This window comes from Xyrauchen texanus, chromosome 14, assembly GCF_025860055.1.
Source record: "Xyrauchen texanus isolate HMW12.3.18 chromosome 14, RBS_HiC_50CHRs, whole genome shotgun sequence".
Taxonomy (NCBI): Eukaryota; Metazoa; Chordata; class Actinopteri; order Cypriniformes; family Catostomidae; genus Xyrauchen; species Xyrauchen texanus.
Window position 1 is genome coordinate 3,860,683 of NC_068289.1, and position 19,539 is coordinate 3,880,221.

A 19,539-nucleotide genomic window follows, 5' to 3' on the forward strand; every position below is an offset into this window, starting at 1 on the left:
CATGGAGGCCATTCCCATGTCACTGCCAGCACTCTCAGCCATGGAGGCCATTCCCCTGTCGCTGCCAGCGCTCCCAGCCATGGAGGCCATTCCCATGTTACTGCCAGCGCTTGCAGGCTTGCAGGCCTTTCCCCAGTCGCTCCCAGTGTTCCCGGCAATGGAGGCCATTCCCCAGTCGCACCCAGCGCTCCTTGCCAGGGAGGCAGTTTCCCAGTCGCTTCCAGTGCTCTTGACCATGGCGTTTGCCGCACAGCCTGTCCAGTTCCCTGTGATCATCGAGCCTGTCATGTTCCTTGTGGCCATTGATGATCCTGTCCTGTTCCCTGTGGCCATCGATGAGCCACTATGGTCATCGAGCCTGTCCAATTACCTGTGGCCACCGATGTGCCTGTCCTGTTCCCTGTGGCCGTTGACGAGCCTGTCCTGTTTCCTGTGACCTTTGACAAGACCGTCCAGTGCTCCCAGCCGTGGAGGCCTTTCCCCAGTCGCTCCCAGCATTCCTGGCAATGGAGGCCGTTCCTCAGTCGCACCCAGCGCTCCTTGTCATGGAGGCAGTTTCACAGTCGCTGCCAGTGCTCCTGACCATGGCGGTTTGCGCACAGACTGTCCAGTTCCCTGTGATCATAGAGTCTGTTCTGTTCCCTCTGGCCATCGACGAGCCTGTATATTTCCCTATGATCATCGAGCCTGTCATGTTCCTTGTGGCCATCGATGATCCTGTCATGTTCCCTGTGGCCATCAATGAGCCTGTCCATTTCCTTATGGTCATCGAGCCTGTCCAATTACTTGTGGCCACCAACTTGCCTGTCCTGATTCCTGTGACCTTCAACAAGACCGTTCAGTTCCCTAAGGATGTTGATCAGCCTGTCACGTTCCCTGTGGCTGTCATCAAGTCTGTCCAGTCCCCTGTGACCATCAACTATCCTGTCCAGTCCATAGCTGCCTTCGGCCAGTCCTTTGCTCAGTCCAGTGTCCAGCACCCGTCAGACACCAGCTACCATTCTGTTGCTCAACCCAGTAAAAAGCATCCATCAGGCACCAGCGACCTGTCTGTTGCTCAGTCCAGTGGCCAACACCTGTCAGACACCAGCTACCATTCTGTTGCTCAACCCAGTAGCCAGCACCCATCAGACACCAGACACCAGTCTGTTGCTCAGCTCAGTAACCAGCACCTGTCAGACACTAGCCACCAGTCTGTTGCTCAGCCCAGAAACCAGCACCCGTCAGACACCAGCCACCAGTCTGTTGCTCAGCCCAGTATCCAGCACCTGCCAGACACCAACTACCTGTCTGTTCTGTCTCCTTCGGGTGCCACTCACTCAGTCCTGTCTCCAGCGGTCATCAACCAGTCTGACCCATTCCTGGCCCCAATAACTACTGCCCAGTCCCCTCATGCTGTCTGTCCAGTCCTCTCGGTCCCTTGCCCAGTCTGCCAGCCCTCCAAGGTCAGTTTTCCCAGTAGCTACCATCGACCTCATATGTCCAGTGGCCGAGGATTTTCCAGTGCTGAACTCAGCTGCTTGGCCCTGGCCTCCCTGCCCATCCAGGTCTCCAGGTCCATCAAAGCCTTTGGGCCCTTTTCTGGTTCCACCATGTACTTCTGGTCCACCTACAACCTGGCCCATTCCTTTCCCCTGGTCTTCAACACCCACTCCCTTCTTGATCTGATTTCTACCCTCCTGGTCCTCTGCCCACTCACTGGGCCAATCCATCAGTACTGTCATGACCCTTCTCTGTCTGCCCTTCTGTCTTTGTCAGTATTTCGTCAGTGTGAGTTTGTTTTATGAATGACCACATGGCTTAGGCTAATGTTTAAGTTTGCCATGTGGTCTCCCAACTCTGCTCCCTCATTCCCTCTGGCCTCACCCCTAGTTTAGTCCTCAATCAACATACTGTCTTTAGCTGTTTATTCTTGTGCCTTGTCTATATTTATTGTGCTTCATTTCCTCTAGTGTTTGTCGGATCTTTTCATTCCCATGTCTGAAGACCTGCTTTGTATGTTTCTCCTCTGTCTGGTTTATCATGTTTAATTATTTTTGTGTTCTTACCAGTTTTCTCCCTTGTGAGTTTTGTGTTTCCTTTTTGTTATTCTTTTGTTTAATAAAATCATTTATTTAACTCATTCCTGTGTTTGGGTCCTGCTTACGTTACCACGACAGAGGTTTTTATTGCAGTTCAGGTCTGGAGGTTGGGCTGGCCATGACAGGGTCTTGATTCAGTGGTCCTCCATGCACACCTTGATTGACCTGTCTGTGTGGCATGGAGCATTGTCCTGCTGAAAAAAACACTTATCAAAGTTGGGGAACATTGTCAGAACAGAATGAAGCAAGTTTTCTTCAGGGATAACCTTGTACCTGGCTTGATTCATCATCCTTCACAATGATGAATTTGCCTAATTCCAGCCTTACTGAAGCGCACCCGCAGATCATCACTAATTATTCACCTGGTTGTCTAATGGTTAGATGGAGACCTGAAGATGCCTTCAAGCCATGGTGTCTCACACCCACTATGAAATTTAGTGGAGGATCGGTGATGATCTGGGTTTGCTTTGGCCAGGCTGGACTCGTCAGATTCGTCTTTGTGAAGGATGCATGAATCATGCCACGTGCAATGTTAACCTGGAACAAAACATGCTTTCAAATTGCTTCTGCTCTGACAATATTCACCAACTCTGAGGATTAGTTTTTCCATCAGGACAATGCTCCATGCCACATAGCCATGTCTATAAAGGTGTGGATGGAGGGCCACCGGATCAAGACTGTGTCATGGTCAGCCTAATCTCCAGATCTGAAACCCATTGAGAACCTCTGGAATGTGATCAGGAGGAAGATGGATGGCCACAAGCCATCAAACAAAGCCTAGCTACTTGTATTTTTGTGCCAGGAGTGGTGTAAAGTCACCCAGCAGTAATGCGAAATACCAGTAAAGAGCATGCCAAGACGCATGAAAGCTGTGAGTAAAAATCTGGATTATTCCACCAAATTTAGATTTCTGAACTCATCCTAAATTAACACATTAGTATTGTGTTGTTAAAAAATTTATATGAACTTTTTTATTTGCATTATTTGAGGTTGGAAAACACTGCATCTTTGACCAGTTGATAATTTCTCGAAATTAAATTTGAAATTTGGGAGAAAAGTTGTCAGTACTTTATATAATAATAATTAAAATAAGTCATTTTACGCAAACACATACCTATAAATAATAAATCCAGAGAAACTGATAATTTTGCAGTAATCTCATATTTGTTTCTAGAGCTGTATATACACTCATGAGTAAAAACATTATGACCACCTGCCTAATACGCCGTTGGTCCTAATATGTTGCCAAAACAGCACCGACCTGCAGAGGAATGGACTCTACAAGACCCCTGAAGGTGTCATATGGTATTTGGCACCAAGACAATAGCAGCAGATCCTTCAAGTCCTGTGCACTGCCATCAGGGAATTCCATTGCCATGAAGGGGTGTACCTGGTCTGAAATGATGCTTAGGTAGCTGGCACTGGTCAAATTGACGTCCACATGAATAGCCGGACCTTGGGTATCCCAAGAACATTGAACATTGTCTATGATCACACTCCCTCCACCAGCTTGTCGTCTTCCCACAGTGCATCCTGGTGCCATCTCTTCCTCAGGTAAACAGTGCACATGTACATGGCCGTCCACGTGATGTAAAAGAAAACAGGATTAGTTGAACCAGGCAACCTTCTTCCACTGCTCCAATGTCTAGTTCCGATGCTCGTTGGTGCTTTTGGCGGTCATCTTGGGCACTCTGGCTGGTCTGCGGCTACTTGGCCACATACGCAGCAGGGTGAGATGCAATGTGTGTTGTGGCACATTCTTCCCGTAACCATCGGTAAAACTTTTTTTACCTTCTGTCCAGATGGGATAGCCTTCGTGCATAGATGAGCCTTGGGTGCCCCACACCCTGTCGCCGGATTGTGGTTTGTCTCTCTTCGGACCACTGTTGGTAGGTGCTCACAACTGCTGACCAGGAGCACCCCACAAGCCTTGCTGTTTCAGAGATGCTCTGACCAAGTCATCTGGCCACAACAATTTGGCCTTAAGTCACTCAGGACTTTACACCTGCCCATTTCTCCTGCATTCATGTTTGCTTACCATCTAATCTACCCAGACCTTGACATGTGGCCTTGTTAGGAGATGATCGATATTATTCACTTCACCTGTGAGTGGTCATAATGTTTTGGTTCATCAATGTGTATACAGTATATATTATATATATTAGTTATCAAAGCAAATAAATGTTAAATGTTTGAAGATAAAAATCATCAAAAGATTGGGTCGTTATTTGGATTCTTTGTTTAAATCATATTCTTTCTTTTTTTTAAAAAAAAGAAGTAAACATTTATTTATTTGCTGTGGTTGATTCAGGCATAATATACTGTAAGCACTATCAACCCTAATAATGCATTTAAGACTGGCAATTGCTGAGGAAAGTTTTAAAATGTGTTAGTGTGACATATATGCATGGGAGATGCAAGTCTATGCTTATAAATGGTAATTATTGCATATAAGGGGAGTTCTAATCTCATGCACTCATGACTCCTGAACACACTGTGATGTACTGTTTATTAGGTTGGAAATGAGAAGTTTTCGCATTTGCCTGACCTTCACCAATCACATGACTTTGGACCGGAATAAATTATTCATTCTTGGCTGGTGACTCTGATTAAGTTTTCCCAAGTTATTTTCCAACACATTTAAAAGGTTTCAACCATACGCATTTTTTAAAAAGTCAATCTCTTCGTGACTGTGGGGAAATTTTAAATATCAAGATAATATGCTCAGAAGCAACTTAATATCTTTTCATCATGAGTTTCTACAATACAACATAAACTTAACCCAAAACCTGTGTTAGCTTCCCTGATAATGGGCATTTTGGGTGTGCAGACTTTCCTCTTACCAAGGTTTAGTTATGATAATCTATAAAGTCTATGCAGAAATCTGTAGACTGATATTACATGTGATTACAGTGTCAAATCTTATTAGATCAGATACACACATACATGTGTATGTCAGTAGAAATAAGAAAAACCCTGGTATGGTACATGATGTGCTAAGGAGACTATGCAATTTAAATATATGATATGAATTGTAAGCAGTATATAGCTGCAGCCCCAGCCCACTCAATCATGAGTTTGGTTCACCCTTGAAATCACACACGTACCCACCCCCCACCAACTGCCTAGCCCACCCATAAAGTCTTATGGCCACCTAACATCTTAGAGCTGAAGCCAGACCTGGCATCAGTTGGTAGTAGTAAGCAACAATATCCCCCTCTGCTGTCAAGAAAAGAAATCACATCTCTGACAGGTTTTGTTATGTGCTGTAATTAGCATCTTCACCAATTGAAGTTTGGTTGCTGAGGAAGCAAATGATGCACTCTCCCTTCATTTAAAATTGTATCAAATCACCCCACATCATTTGTAGCATTTAGTGTCTTTAGGAAAAAGTAGTTTTGTTGCATCACGTGAGATTAAAGCTACAGACGCTTTTAGTTTTGAAATGTGACTGATTCTTTAAAAAGGACTTTATTTTATTCATCGCAAATGTATTGCATTGTGAAAATATTACATACCAGAATGGAGGTGTTTGGAGGGGAAAGGAGGTCAAATTGAGAGAAAGTGAAAATTATAAGGGATTTGTAAAATTAGCCAAAAAGGAAAGGAAGGCTGTGCCAGGTATTACAAGACTACAAAGTAGCTTATTTTGATTTCATGTTGACTCATTGTGCTCTTGGATAATAAAGCAGGAAATTTCTGTTCTTGGTTACTTGGCACACACAAGAAAGGGAAGCATATCAGTTGTAGACAAAACATGAGGAAATCGCCTTTCCTCACAGAACCTTGTGAGCTCATGTAATTTCACCAAAATTATTGCATGTTTGCTGATGGGGTCTTGATGAGGTGATATCGTGCAATTACACTCTGCCTTCTCCTACATGAAGCTATGAAGAGATCATCCACAGAGGACATTTTAATCAATTATTTGGGGGACAGGCCATCATCCCAATTTAAAGGAATATTCTGAGTTAAAATTTAGCTCAATCGACAGCATTTGTGGCATAATGTTCATTATGACAAAATATTATTTCGTCCTGTCTGGCCTTGTGAGTGCTTCACTGTTACCGGAATAGTTCACCAAAAAATGTGTATTCTGTCATCATTTACTCATCATTGTTCCAAACCGGTATGACTTTCTTCCAAAAGACAAAAAGAGACGATTCTGTTTAATGAACGTCCGAGACACTTAATGCAAGATTTCTTATTTTAGTTTGTTTTAGTTGGAACAAAAAGAGAGATGCTTGGAAAATGTAAGGCCTTGCTGTCTCACCATTCACTTTCATTGCTTTAATAAAAGTTGCATTGAAAGTGAATGGTGACAGAGGCTGTCAGTCTTACATTCTGCCAAAAATCTCTCTTTTTGTTCCAAGAAAGAAAAACAACTAAAACAAACTAAAATAAGAAATCTTGTGTTAAGTGTCTTGAGAGTGTATTAAACAAAATCATTATCTACTCTCCATTTCTGGGCCATCAGATCTCAACTTGGGACAGTGCCTGCAATTTTTGTGCAAGAGGCCCAGTCCCGTAACCATTAGTAGCCCACTATACTCCTGTCATGTAAATCTTTCCTACTAATCTCTTTCCTCTCCACTTTCTGTTTGCAAACAAACATTTCCTATTTAGCTGGCTGTGAGTTGCATGCAGGAAACTTTATGCCTATCCTTTCAAACAAACATTAGGCGTGAAACATTTGAATCATGGAAATTCAAACTCCAACATGAAGTACACACTGTATGTACATAATGGAACAAATTAGTGTGATCTACAAACACACTGTTAATTTCAAAGGCTGTCGTTGTTCAAGACACCTCTTCCGATATTTTATTGCTCGGTAGTGTTAAAATGTTACATTTAGAAGTTCCATCATACCCAGTTTCACTACATTTCCAGCTATGAATATGTATAATGAGGCATTAGTCATTGTGGCATTGTAGTTGTGGTTACTGGGGTCAGATATTAAAACACCAGCTGCCAGTACAGGACACCCAGTGAGATTTCAATAGAGTTCGTTGTTCAGTTTGATTGGTGAGTCAGTGAAGCAACAAGGGAGGGTTAAACTGTGGCTGCTGTTGGCATCTGTGATGGGAGACTTGATACACAGTAAGCTGTTTCAACCATTCTGAGGGCCAAGGACTTGAACACAACGTTTCTTTTTTTTTATTTTTACAAAATGGTTACTTTAAGTGAGGCTTTGTGCAATTCTTGCTCAACAAGTTTAACTGCAAATAGGAAAATTAAGGTCTGACTGTAGATGAAATACCCTTGTAGAAAAACAAATTATAATAATGGTGCAAAAAAAAAAACGTGCATAACTAAAACCAGTATGACTAAATCTTTATTTTTCAAAAGAACTAGTGCTGTTAATAATTTCTTGTATTTATAACAGGTTTGCAGAAATACAAATGATCAAATCTTTGTCTAGCCAGAGCGAATTTTTACAAAATATGTGGCCGCATCCTTTGCCCTCAACACTAAGTGTAATCCTAACTCAGTACCATTATATGCATGTTTTTGTCCCCTATTAAGCTTTGTATGGGCCAATTTATTTGGAGCCAATTTATTTTCTTTCTTTCTTTCTTTTTTTGTCTTTCCAGGCTGCAGGAAGAATCTTAAAATGCTGGAGTAAAATACAAAACAGATATTCCCCTGAAACTATCCAAAGAGAGATAAAAAAAGATTATGGTGAGAGGGGGACTTTAGAAATGTGTTTTGCACATGCTGTGCACAGCTGCCAGGCATCTCTCAGAGAATCCATTTAATCTGATTTAGAGCCATCTCACCAAAATTAAAGAGAGAAAGAGAGTTTGGAACCCAGCGAAATCACATGATCAGCTGCGACGGACGTAAACATTCTGTGTTGTTTGTACTTTGCTTTATCTTATCTATAGTGTTGACGGACAGCTAAAGTTCAAAATAAATGAGATGTGGGATAATTTCAGCCACAGTTGAAAGAAGTTTGTTGATGATTAAGGTTCGGCATTCAATTTTAGATGCATGTGAGTGTGTTGCAAATTTGCAAATATCAGTAAGTTTAGTTGGTGTTGCTCGAACCCAACTAGAACTAATCTGCAATCTGTGAGTCAAATTTATTGACAATCTGTGCCCACCTGGCCTCATGAAAACTATATAAAGCTGCAGCTCAAGTTAGAGTTAGGGATTTAGTCAACTGCAGATTTGTGTGTGAACAGACTGCATTATAATCTTGCTAAACCGTGAAAACATTTGCTTTTTAGGTCGACATTTTTGTTGTATTAGCATCATAATAATATTAGACACTCATATTTTTGTGTACACTAACACCTTTTCCAAAATACACTTTCTGATGTAGTTCTTAGCTGGAGGCGTCTTATACTGTTGAACGAGTGCAAGCTGAAACTACTTTTGACAAATGTTTGACCATGATTGTAGACCTACTGTATTTACCTTTCAATATAACTGGGTTTGCTGACTCTAGTCATTAAGAACTGAAAATATAATGAACTACATCTGGCTCTTTTTAAATGTAGCAGCAGTCATTAGCAGCTTTAATTTGATTTATAATCCAGTTTCATAATTATCTTTGGTTTTTGTTTTGCAATCATTTTACTTAATTGCTGTACATGCAAAAAGGTTCGATTCTCATTATAATGGCATTTGTGTCCTCACCTGATCCTGCAGACCATCCATCCATCCATCCATCCATCCATCGTCAACCGCTTATCCTGTGTACAGGGTCGCGGGGGGCTGGAGCCTATCCCAGCTAACATTGGGCGAAAGGCGGGGGACACCCTGGACAGGTCGCCAGTCCTGCAGACCATTCCATTTTTAATTTCACAAGCTTTGTTTGCAACTTAAGAAATTAGATTATGATATCTAACACACATTGTGATCTACTGTATATTTTTGGGGTGTAGAATGGCTGACCAAATTGTTGCATTCAAATATTATAAGCACTAATACTTATTATAATATTAGGCTATTTATTACAGAATTACACTAAAAGCAACGTTCACCCAAAAATGACAGTTCTTTGTTTGTGTTCCTCAGAAGAAAGAAATTCATGCAAGATTTAGAAGGCATAAGGATGAGTGAATGGTGAGAAAATGATCATTTTTGGGTTAACTATTTCTTTAATGACATGTATTATCTATAATTAGTAATGTAAAAATGTAACAATGCCACAATTGTGTAATTGTTCATGAAGTGTGGATATCCATCTTTATTGCACATTACACTATTTGACTAAAACTACATAAACAAGCTGAATAAAACTCAAAGAATGTCAGCGTCATGGCCTAGTGGTTAGCATACATGCACTGACATATAGAGTCGTTGTATGTGCTTATGTAACCAATTGCTGTTTGGATCCAGCTCCCATCAATTCCCTCTTCCACAATCTTCTTCCCAACTTTTCGCATCCAAATCTCAACTCTGAACCTAAGAGGCAAACATAAACAAACAATTAAACACAGAATGACACCATAAATCACTGATCGTTTCAGCTAGTTTTCCAGCAGGCAGGTTTGCGGACACGTGATTCAGTTTGCTCCATGACTAAGCCGAGGAAACTATGATACAGTTTGGGAACATGCACAGCTCCACAATATCCATACAGTTACCCATGGAAACTCTTGGACAACACATCACTTTTCCGGGAACACATAAACAGAGTATCATACCCACCATTAAAATGTTGCTACTTTACAACATATACAAGCAGTCCAACAATATTTCCAGTGCTTAGATCGATCCAGTGCATGACAACCTTAAAAGTTCAAATAAACAGTGGTTTAGTTTTATTAATATTATTTTGCCATGCTGCTGGTTTCAATCTGAAACGAACCCTGATAATCTGGTATTATTTTAAACTGATCAAACAAGCACAAAAAGGCTGTAGAGCAGAGCCTTTGAGACACTGGTGTACAATATAAGTCTAGAAGCTCAGTGCATATTTTCTTTAGTTTTTTCTTTAGTTCATATTTTTTGGGGTTTAGCTGGTTATTTCATTGAAAAGGGGAATTCATACCAACTTTATTAATCCAAGCTTTTTTGAAACACCAATAAAGACTGTATTACACAATATAAAGTCATCATTTTTTCCAAAGTTTTTAAAAAGTAATGGTAAAATTATATCATTCTGTATTATTTTGGTTTACTATGTGCTCACTTCAGAGATTTGGTGGATGGTTCTGTTTTAAATTAAGTATCATATATAGTTGCATCGTAAGGACAGGAGACACATTTTAGTGCATGGACTAGATTCAGTTACTGCTGTAAATATCCGTGAGGCTTATGTCTTCCAGGCAATAAATATTCCAGTATAACATTTTGACCCTGACATGGCCATTACACTCTTTTGGATGGAAGTGAGAGATGAACAGAGGTGAGATGAAAGCAGTCAAATCTAGTCAAAGAGCTAGACTGAATTTATATGCCCTACTCAGGGATGATATGATGTTATATGATGATGTGTTGTTTACTGCTTTTGTCTCTCAATTACAAGTATATACAAATGGGCAACTCTTGTTTATCATCTCAAAATTATTAGGCTAAATCCATACTATGTCTTGTATTTTTAATATATTTATTTTGAGACGTATCTGTTTTACTTAAACGCAATGGGGCAGATTTTGTCAACATTCGTTTTAACTTGCAGTGTGTCCTTTTTTTGTGTGTGTTAAAATCCTTTCTCCTATTCCATTTTAAACATGCAGAGACAACTGTAACTAAGCCATTTGTAGGTTGATTTTACCCAAAAGTGTAAACACTGAGGCTCGGTGGTGCCATCAGTACATTGCTCTCTTTTTTTGACACAGCAAAATGGGCTCAACCAATGGCATGAATATGGGGCGGGACTATCTGTTTGCGCAACCATTGAAAGATGTAGAGTGTTCGGGAAACCAGTCTGACAATACCAATCATTATATTTGCAATTGAGATACACACTTCATCTCTATTTAATTGTGACGCCATTGAATCACAGGCATAAGCTGTGTAAGCTTCGTAAAAGTCCAGGAGTCTGACATAATTCAGAGTAAAGCGAAGCCAGTTAATTGCACGTTTGAAGACAGCGATATCACCGACAACAGAAACAGGTGATATCTGGGCTGAATTAGATGTGTATTCTTGCGCCTGGTCTCTCAGGACTGACCCCTCACTTTGATCCGCCCAACTTTGGTCCCCTCTTAATGTTTTAGTTGTGAGTCATCGAAAAGGAAACAACTTTATTGTGTGGAATTCCACAAGGATGTTACTGAACTTGAGTTCCTTGGTCTTCCCATGCCACATGTTGTTACAATCAAAGGGATTCAACTTGATTGGCATATTTTAATTGTCTCTGTATGTGTTTTCTGATTGCATTACAATACCCTTTGAAATATTTTCAATGATTTACATTGTCCTTTATTCCTTTGTGTGGCATTTTCCCCACATCATTGTGTAAACACAGAGTTAATATTTTTCTGCTGATTTCAGCTCTTCATAATCAGAAACAAATGCTCGCATCCTGAACCCTGTTTGTCAAAGTATTCCACGTGCGTTTACATTTATGCTCCCGAGAGACACTTTTTATGCCAAAGATACCGTGAAGAAAGTTCATACAGTATATTATGTTTGTGATAATTACTTTAGTTGGTAGCTCAGGATCCGTTTACATTTAGTCATGTAGGCCAAGTTGAGATGGAGTGGCTTAAGAGAGACTTGCTTTGGTCTGTTACATTACCTTCCCAAAAAGTAACAGCCAGACCAAATATGGCCTTGGGTCTGTTTCTCATTTATGACTCGCACAGCCCCCCCACACCCCCACCCTGTGCTTTTTTTTTCTTCTTTTCTCTTCTCTTGCGAAGGAAAGTGGAAGGCGTGGAAAACTTGAGTGGCTTTTCTCCAGGATTCTCTGAGCTGTGTGTTCTGTCCCGGGCTGGAGTGAGTGGCACTGCTCCTTTGTAAAGCACACTGCCAGCTAAAGGAACGAGTGTCTCACAGCTCCATCACACGAGCTAATGAGCATCATCTCTGCCTGACCTATCCAGCACAGTTTACTGAAGGGATATACCAGGACGATAATGACCTAAGAGTTGTCTCTTTGCAGATATTTGAAATTCCACAGAAATACTGTGGAATACAGAACTCTGAATTGAGGTGAGTGAAATATTTATGTTTGATTTATGAAAATATGTCTTTCTTAAAGGTGCATGTAATTGTGTGAGTGAGACTGCACTGGACGATGCATGTTTTGGAGTGTTTTGATGTAATTTGATTCTGAAATTGTCCTAAAATCTGCCTTTGCACACACCCTTTTCTCCACTATAAGGCTTGGGGTTTTTTTTGAACACACACAAAGTGTAGGCGGCTCTACATCATAATTAAAGTTTTATTGTAAAGTATTGTCTGCGTATAGTCAATTCCAGCTTTGGGAGAAAGAGGGAATTTTTGTTTGTTGCACAGGAAGAAGCATTGCAGAATGAGCACAATGCTCTGATAAGTAGAAGACATAAGGAGGGGCTCTGTGCACACTGTTACGGTTGCAGAGAACTTTTGAAATCACTGCTAGAGTATGTCACAAATCACTCAAAGGTTTGTGTTACTGATGATATGGTAATACTCTTGGACATGACTATATTTATTCTGTTAAAAGTGGAAAAAATACATGGTTTTCTATGAGGATGTTAAGTAGAATTGTCATAATAATCTGCTTGGGTTGGGCTGCTTAATGTTTCAAACAAGATCATACTGAGCTTGTTTTAAAAAATGCAAAAAGCAGAACAAGTAGAAAAGCTTTGGCTTAATAATTCTCTTTTCTACCACTTTAGACTATTCAAATCACACCTTCTGTCCACTGCTGTAAAGTGAGGGTGATGTGAAACACTTTTTCCACAGTCTCTGCCAGATGTACAAAGAATGCTGGGAGAGTCAGAGCTCAGACATTAAATTTAGTGAAGCAGAACCAGATGTGTGCCCTTGAAAACACTAGAACCCCTAGAAGCATTACAATTATTTACCCTTGACAAACATACATGCATACATAAGCATGACCTTAAATACCTTATAGTGACAAAAAAGTATATGGACACACCTTAAATTCACACCTAAAAATAATTTGAATTTCATTTCATAGATAACATACCTGCCCCAGGTGTCCCAACAGAGTAACCAATATATAACTGTTTATGCTATATAACTTTTTTTTTTTTTTAAAAAGATGATGATGATGATGATGATGATGAAAAAGAAGAAGACAAATGTCACTTGGTTTCATATTTTGTTTTATAATAATTGTGAAAAACAAATTAAGTGTGGCCTACAGTATGTGTCCAAATACTATTTTAGTATGTATGTGTGTGTGTGTGTGTGTGTGTGTGTGTGTGTGTGTGTGTGTGTGTGTGTGTGTGTGTGTGTGTGTGGTTACAGTGATGTAGTACTTTGAATGACTTCACTCTACCATTTTCTGACAGAGTCTTTCATGAGAGACTTTCCATTGCTATTATTCTCAATTAGCATTTCAATCTCTGGACTCTCTGAAATTTCCTTCCGACTTTATTGACCTTTAGTGCTCTGCTTGTGAGATGTCTGTTCGTGACAATCACTGCTGTGTGCCTGCACACAACACAGTTTTGCCCTGGGCCTTAGATTTTCCCTCTTAGGCCGGTTTTGAGTGACTGGAAAAATCTGTTTTCACACTAAGGCCACTAGAGGACGCTGTTGAAACACTTTGCAGCGTGCGGTTTTCAAATTTGGCTTAACACAGTGGTTCTCAATTTTTCGGATAATGACCTTTTAAACAAGAAAAACTACTTTATATATATATATATATATATATATATATATATATATATATATATATATATATATATATATAAGATTAACTACATTTTCTTTATTCTTCATATCACAGAAAAAGAAAAAAAATCTTTAAAAAAAGTCATTAAAAAACTGAACGATAAGTTAAAAAAAACTTTACTGAAAAGGACCTAAATGAAATAATTTTTGTCACTAGGATGTTGTTCTTTTATGAACATTTTGTGTTACATAAATATATAAAAAATCAATCCTCCATTCATCCTCATTTAACTATCAGATTGTTTTATATCTCATTGAAGACATTTTTACATAGATAGTTATTTTTAATAAAAACGATTTGTGTATGCAAATAAGCCTCAGCAGTCTCTTAAAGTATTTTTATAATCCTCATCCAGTAATACTCTAATAATGAATGTTATTGGCCCATCCTGACCAGCACTGAAAAAGGAAGTATGTGACAGCGCCATCTACGGCTATGCGCTGCTTCAGAAGCGGTCAGGACCTCTAGCTCAGTGTTTCCCAACCACTGTGTAGTGTGCCGCGAAAGATTGTCAGATGTGCTGAGAAAATTATAAAATTCCACAAAATAAATAAATACATTAATGATTATAATTTTTTTTTATAATTTCAGGGATCCAAACTCATCACCTTTCAGATAAATTCTCTGTTTTAAAACCATAATTGGTCACTTTTGTGATTGTGAAGAGCAATACTTAATGTGCTAAAGTGACTTTTATACGCTTTAAGGGTGTTTAACGTGACTCGCGTCAGCGCTGCAGAATACATGGAAGTCTATGAAGTGACGTCACACCAAAGTGTTTTTCACACACGTTTTTTCTTCACCAATAATGTCTCTGAGAGTACTAAGTCACAAAAATTTTTAGAAACTGTCCAAATTTGTGAAGAGACATTGAATGTCTCACTTTATTTTAATTAAATATCATCTTATCGTTTACGAATATCAGAGACCCGTTATTGAACTCATTTAAATGCACCAAGAAAACGCTTCGACTTTCTGCTATCAAAGCAACTGCAAGATTTTTTATCTCTTTCAAATACATGTTTTCAATGTTTATTGTGAACACCTCCCGCTTTTCTACATGGCAAACTGGTAAAATCTCCTCTGTGACGCTTTCTGCAACTCTTGTCATGTGGAGGAAGATGCGGCGCTTGACCATAGACTGTAAAAAAAGATGGACGACGCCCCTTCACTCTTTTCCATTGGTAAGAACTGAAGCCGTGTCCCGATATGGCGCTGACATCTTGAGACTTGAGTCTACGCAGTTGCGATTTCGGGACCAGACCTGCGCAGTAGTGAGCAAGAAGTAAAGCCGCGAAATCAAGGCTCCGCCCTCACTCTCGCTGAATCAATCGCAAGCACACGCCCCTGCACTTTTGACTTTTGAATTATGACGGTGTGAAATAATTAATTATAGAAATTTAGATATTAAATTTAAAGCTCCAATCTCCTCAGTCCTCCGAAGATCCCGAAAATAAGTCAGTTGGTGCTTCAGTGACTACTTCGCTCAGAGAACCTGTCAATCACAGCTGTCAATCATGATGTCACAGCACCGTTTTTATAGCATCAAATAACTAAATAAAAAGAAACTTATTTTGAAAACAAACACTTGAAATTACATCAACGTGATAGAAATGACAGTAAATGACATATTTACAACTATCTTTGGAAAAAGAATATGTGAAGTGTAATTTAATTGTTTAGTTGGTCTCACGTCCCGTTGAATAACATGGGGAGGTGGGGTTTATGACCTATACTAGGACCAGTCACCGGGGGGCGATCGAGACGTTTTGGCTTCACTTTTGAGGGCTTGTGCCGCACACTTGCGCTTGATGCTGGCGTTGAACGGAGCATTGACGCCTCGACTTGACTCATGTGAAATGCACTTTACAATGACGAAAGAACATTATTGAAACTCAAAATAATAATTATTATTTGTCTATTATTGTGGTCTTCTCTTATAAAAGTCATGCTCAGCAGTTTAAATAGATTACTGTAGCAAAATGATCCGTAGATCTGTTTTGTGTTTATAATTCTTGTACTGAAGTCAGGAGATTTGTAACCATGCAAGTTTTAATAAAGGAGAAGGACGTTATTGAAACTCACTATTATTAGAATATTATTGTTGAAAAATAATGCTCAGACTGAAGGAAGACTCTCGATCTGTTTTGTTCTTTTAATGCTTAAACATTATAAAGTCTCTCGGTAGATTTCGGTCATGTACGACTGAAAATGATTCACTGATTCACTCATAGCACATGAGACTCTCATTTGTCGCCACCAGGTGACATTTCCAGAAGGGGTCACTGAACAAATTTGTGAGACAGAAGCCTCACCAAAATACTCTTTATTTTACAGCTAATTCTACACAATTGTAAACTTGAATAAACTTGAATCACTAAAATAGCTGGAATTGATGCTTTTAGCTTCTTCTTTAAAACAACATCCCCAGAATGAAGTTTTAACTTTTCGCCCCTCATGAGTTTGAATCCCTGTTATTTGTTTTGGCATTGCAAGAACAAATCTACAAATTAGAAAAGAAGCAAATTTGTTGTTTTTTCATTCCTCATTTAGCGCTCTTACCACCTGTGACCTCACACAGCGCAGCCTACCGATGCAACTTTAAAAAAATAAAAATAAACAAAATACCTTTTTCAAACATTTCAAGTAAACACGCTACTAAGACGGACAGAAAACATGGAGAAGTTCTTGAAAAGGAAAAATATTGATGATGGTTAACCTGTGTGGGATAGTGGTGTGCCGTAAGAATGTTTTAGCTGTAAAAAGTGTGCCGTGGCAGAAAAATGGTTGGGAAACACAGACAATCATTTACATATGATTAATGATACTGACAAACTTTAAAGGTACTATGTAATATTTTTACTGTACTAAATAGTAAATTGACCATAATATGTCATTACAGAATTAGGAAACATGCTAAGTTGAAATACAATGCTACAGCCAGTATATTAAAACGTTTGCTGAGGCTAATTCTGGTAAACCCTGCATGAGCTTCGAGTCTGGGGCGGGGCGGGGCAGGGCAGACAACTCTCCAATATTTAGAATTTGGTCTGCAGTACATATTTCAAACGCTTGTTGTCAATCTTAAAAACCATTATTTACTCACCCTCGTCGTTCAAAACAGTATGACATTTTACATCCGTGAAACACAAGATTGAGGGATGAAAGCATCGTGACTGTCCAAACTCTGAAAACACACATAAAAGCACCTTAAAAAGTCCATAACACTTGTCTGCGCATATCTAGCGGCTTTCTCTCCTTCTGCATGCCGAGTGCAGATTTCACCCCTGGGCAGATCGACAGCACTGTTGTGTGTGTATTCCTGCTAAAGAGTATATTTTCTCTATTAGAGCACACACATCACTTTGGTCATTTTATTTGTGTAACAATAATGACAAAAATAAACTATAGATTTACTGTTAGAGCCTGTAAAATTGCATAGTTGTCTTAAACAAAATTTGATAATATTAGCTTGAATGATATGGCAACCAACCACTACCATCTGCTGTAATGGACAGCATTGCATGTTATTTTATTAGAATTTTTAGTCCTGCAGTACTGTTTATTTATGATATAAGTTTTTACAAAAGAAACTTTCACTGTTATTCTGAGATCAACATGGAGGGGTTATTTTGCTTTCTTACATCAGTCTGTGTTATTGCTTTTTTCGTCTGTGTGTCCAGCACTTAAGCTGTTTTTCTGAGTTTGGACAGTGGTTTTTTACTGTAAAGTGAGTACCTTAGCAATCCTGAAATCTCACATCTGTGTGGATTTGGCCCATGGAGTGGAAAAAAGTTGCATAGATCTCAATGTGCTGCCAAAACTTTTCAACTCCTCTTAAAAAATAAGTGTAAACATTTCTGTGTACTTCAGAGAATGGTTGTCATATAATGTATTATGAGATAGCAAGAGAAAATAAAAACTACACAATAAAGGACTATACTTGGAATATTAATAAAGTCAGTAACTTGCATGGATCTGCAGTTGAAATGTGATTAGCCAAACATTACTGAAGTGTGAGGAGTTAGGACAGAACTGTGGTTGAAAAACAGTCATATGTGTAAACACTGCAATTGAAGGTGAGTAAAAGCTCCTTGTGTCCTCTCAGGGAAACTCTATGAGGTTAACAAAGCTCCAGCCATGTGTACTATAAGCTATGCATTTTTCACAAAAATTTAAAACAAAATTGTCTTTCTTTTCAGTCTATTCCGATCCATTTGTGGACCATGTGGAAGAACCAGTTGTTACTGTATGCCCTCTTGGGTATAACGTTTTTTGGCCTATTCCCAAAACTTGAAGCTCAGGGTGGTAAGTTTAGTGCAAGCATATTTTAACTTCTGCTTTACTTTCTTTTCAGATGTAAGCATTTTGTTAGAGGTCACAAAAATCATGTTTACTTAACAGTTTTTTACTTACATGGATTGAATAAATACTTTTTTCAAAAAGGAAACTATTCTCTTACATATGAATCACAGGGTGTCAGCAATCTGTGTCTTTAAAAAACACTTCAGAGATCATCAGCAGCTATTGATTATGGCTAACCACCCAGCCAGGGCAGTCTCATGATGAATACACCCCTGAAGCAAAACATACTTTATTCTTTTCAAAGCTCTATGTAAACATTAAGAAATAAAACTTTTTTTTCCCCAATGTATTACATTTACTTGAGTGTGCAACAACAGATAACAACAACTAGATTTGAGAAGATCCCATATTATTACATCAATGCTGGTCACTTTTGTGTTCAAGCTTTGGGGTGGAATCTCAGATGCAAGATGGTGACAACAAGAGAAACATCTACAGTTTATTTTAAAAGAATGGAGAGCTTAATAATACAGCCATAGTTAGTCACTGATTTAAATATTGTGAAGCCATGCAGAGACAACTAGAAAAATATGTGGGGTGCTTTAGGCTGATCAGAACTCCTAATGTTTGAAAAACATCAACAGATAACTCAATTTTAAGCTTGCACCACTAATCCAGATGTGTCCCGAGAGCGACTGTCAGCATCAGCAAGAATGGCCACAGACTGTTAATATTGACCAAGGGTAATCCATGCAAAACTCCCCAAGAAATAACCCAATTAACCATTCTCTTGCACTGTTAACATTATTGGTTTCAACCCCACCCCCACAAAAAAACTAAACAAACAAAAAACATTTGCTGCATGTTGTGTCACCTCTCTGTTTTGAGTACCTTTTTTAAAGAGATGTGAGATAATGGATTTTAGGTGTAACACATGTTCACAACCATCAACATCCATCCACTTCCTTCTGTCTCATCCATTCACTCATCTATCCGCCCCTTCCTCCACTACATCCTGAAAAATAAAATCAAAAACATAGATCCACTTCAAAAAGGAAACTTTTCACTTACATATGAATCACAGGATGTCAGTGATTTGTGCTTTTAAAAAACTATTTAGAGATCATCAGCAGCTATTGATGATGGCTAACCACCCAGCCAGGGCAGTCTCATGATGAATACGTCCCTGTAGCAACTTTTTGCCTGCATCATGAAAATGCCATTTTCTTTTTTAATCCCCAATTTGGAATGCCCAATTCCCACTACTTAGTAGGTCCTTGTGGTGGCAAGGTTACTCACCTCATTCTGGATGGTGGAGGATAAGTCTCAGTTGCC

At 39.2% G+C, this 19,539-nt stretch overlaps 1 protein-coding gene across 1 annotated transcript in view; it reads left to right on the plus strand.

The window, feature by feature from the left end:
* Positions 1–11,966: 11,966 nt before the first annotated feature.
* Positions 11,967–19,539, plus strand: part of col6a3 (collagen, type VI, alpha 3) — a 97,178-nt gene continuing 89,605 nt past the window's right edge. Inside the window, exons 1-2 of the mRNA XM_052143232.1 lie at positions 11,967–12,200; positions 18,102–18,207. Coding sequence (XP_051999192.1) covers positions 18,126–18,207 — 82 coding nt within the window. The 5' untranslated portion in view covers positions 11,967–12,200; positions 18,102–18,125. The remainder of the gene's footprint in view (positions 12,201–18,101; positions 18,208–19,539) is intronic.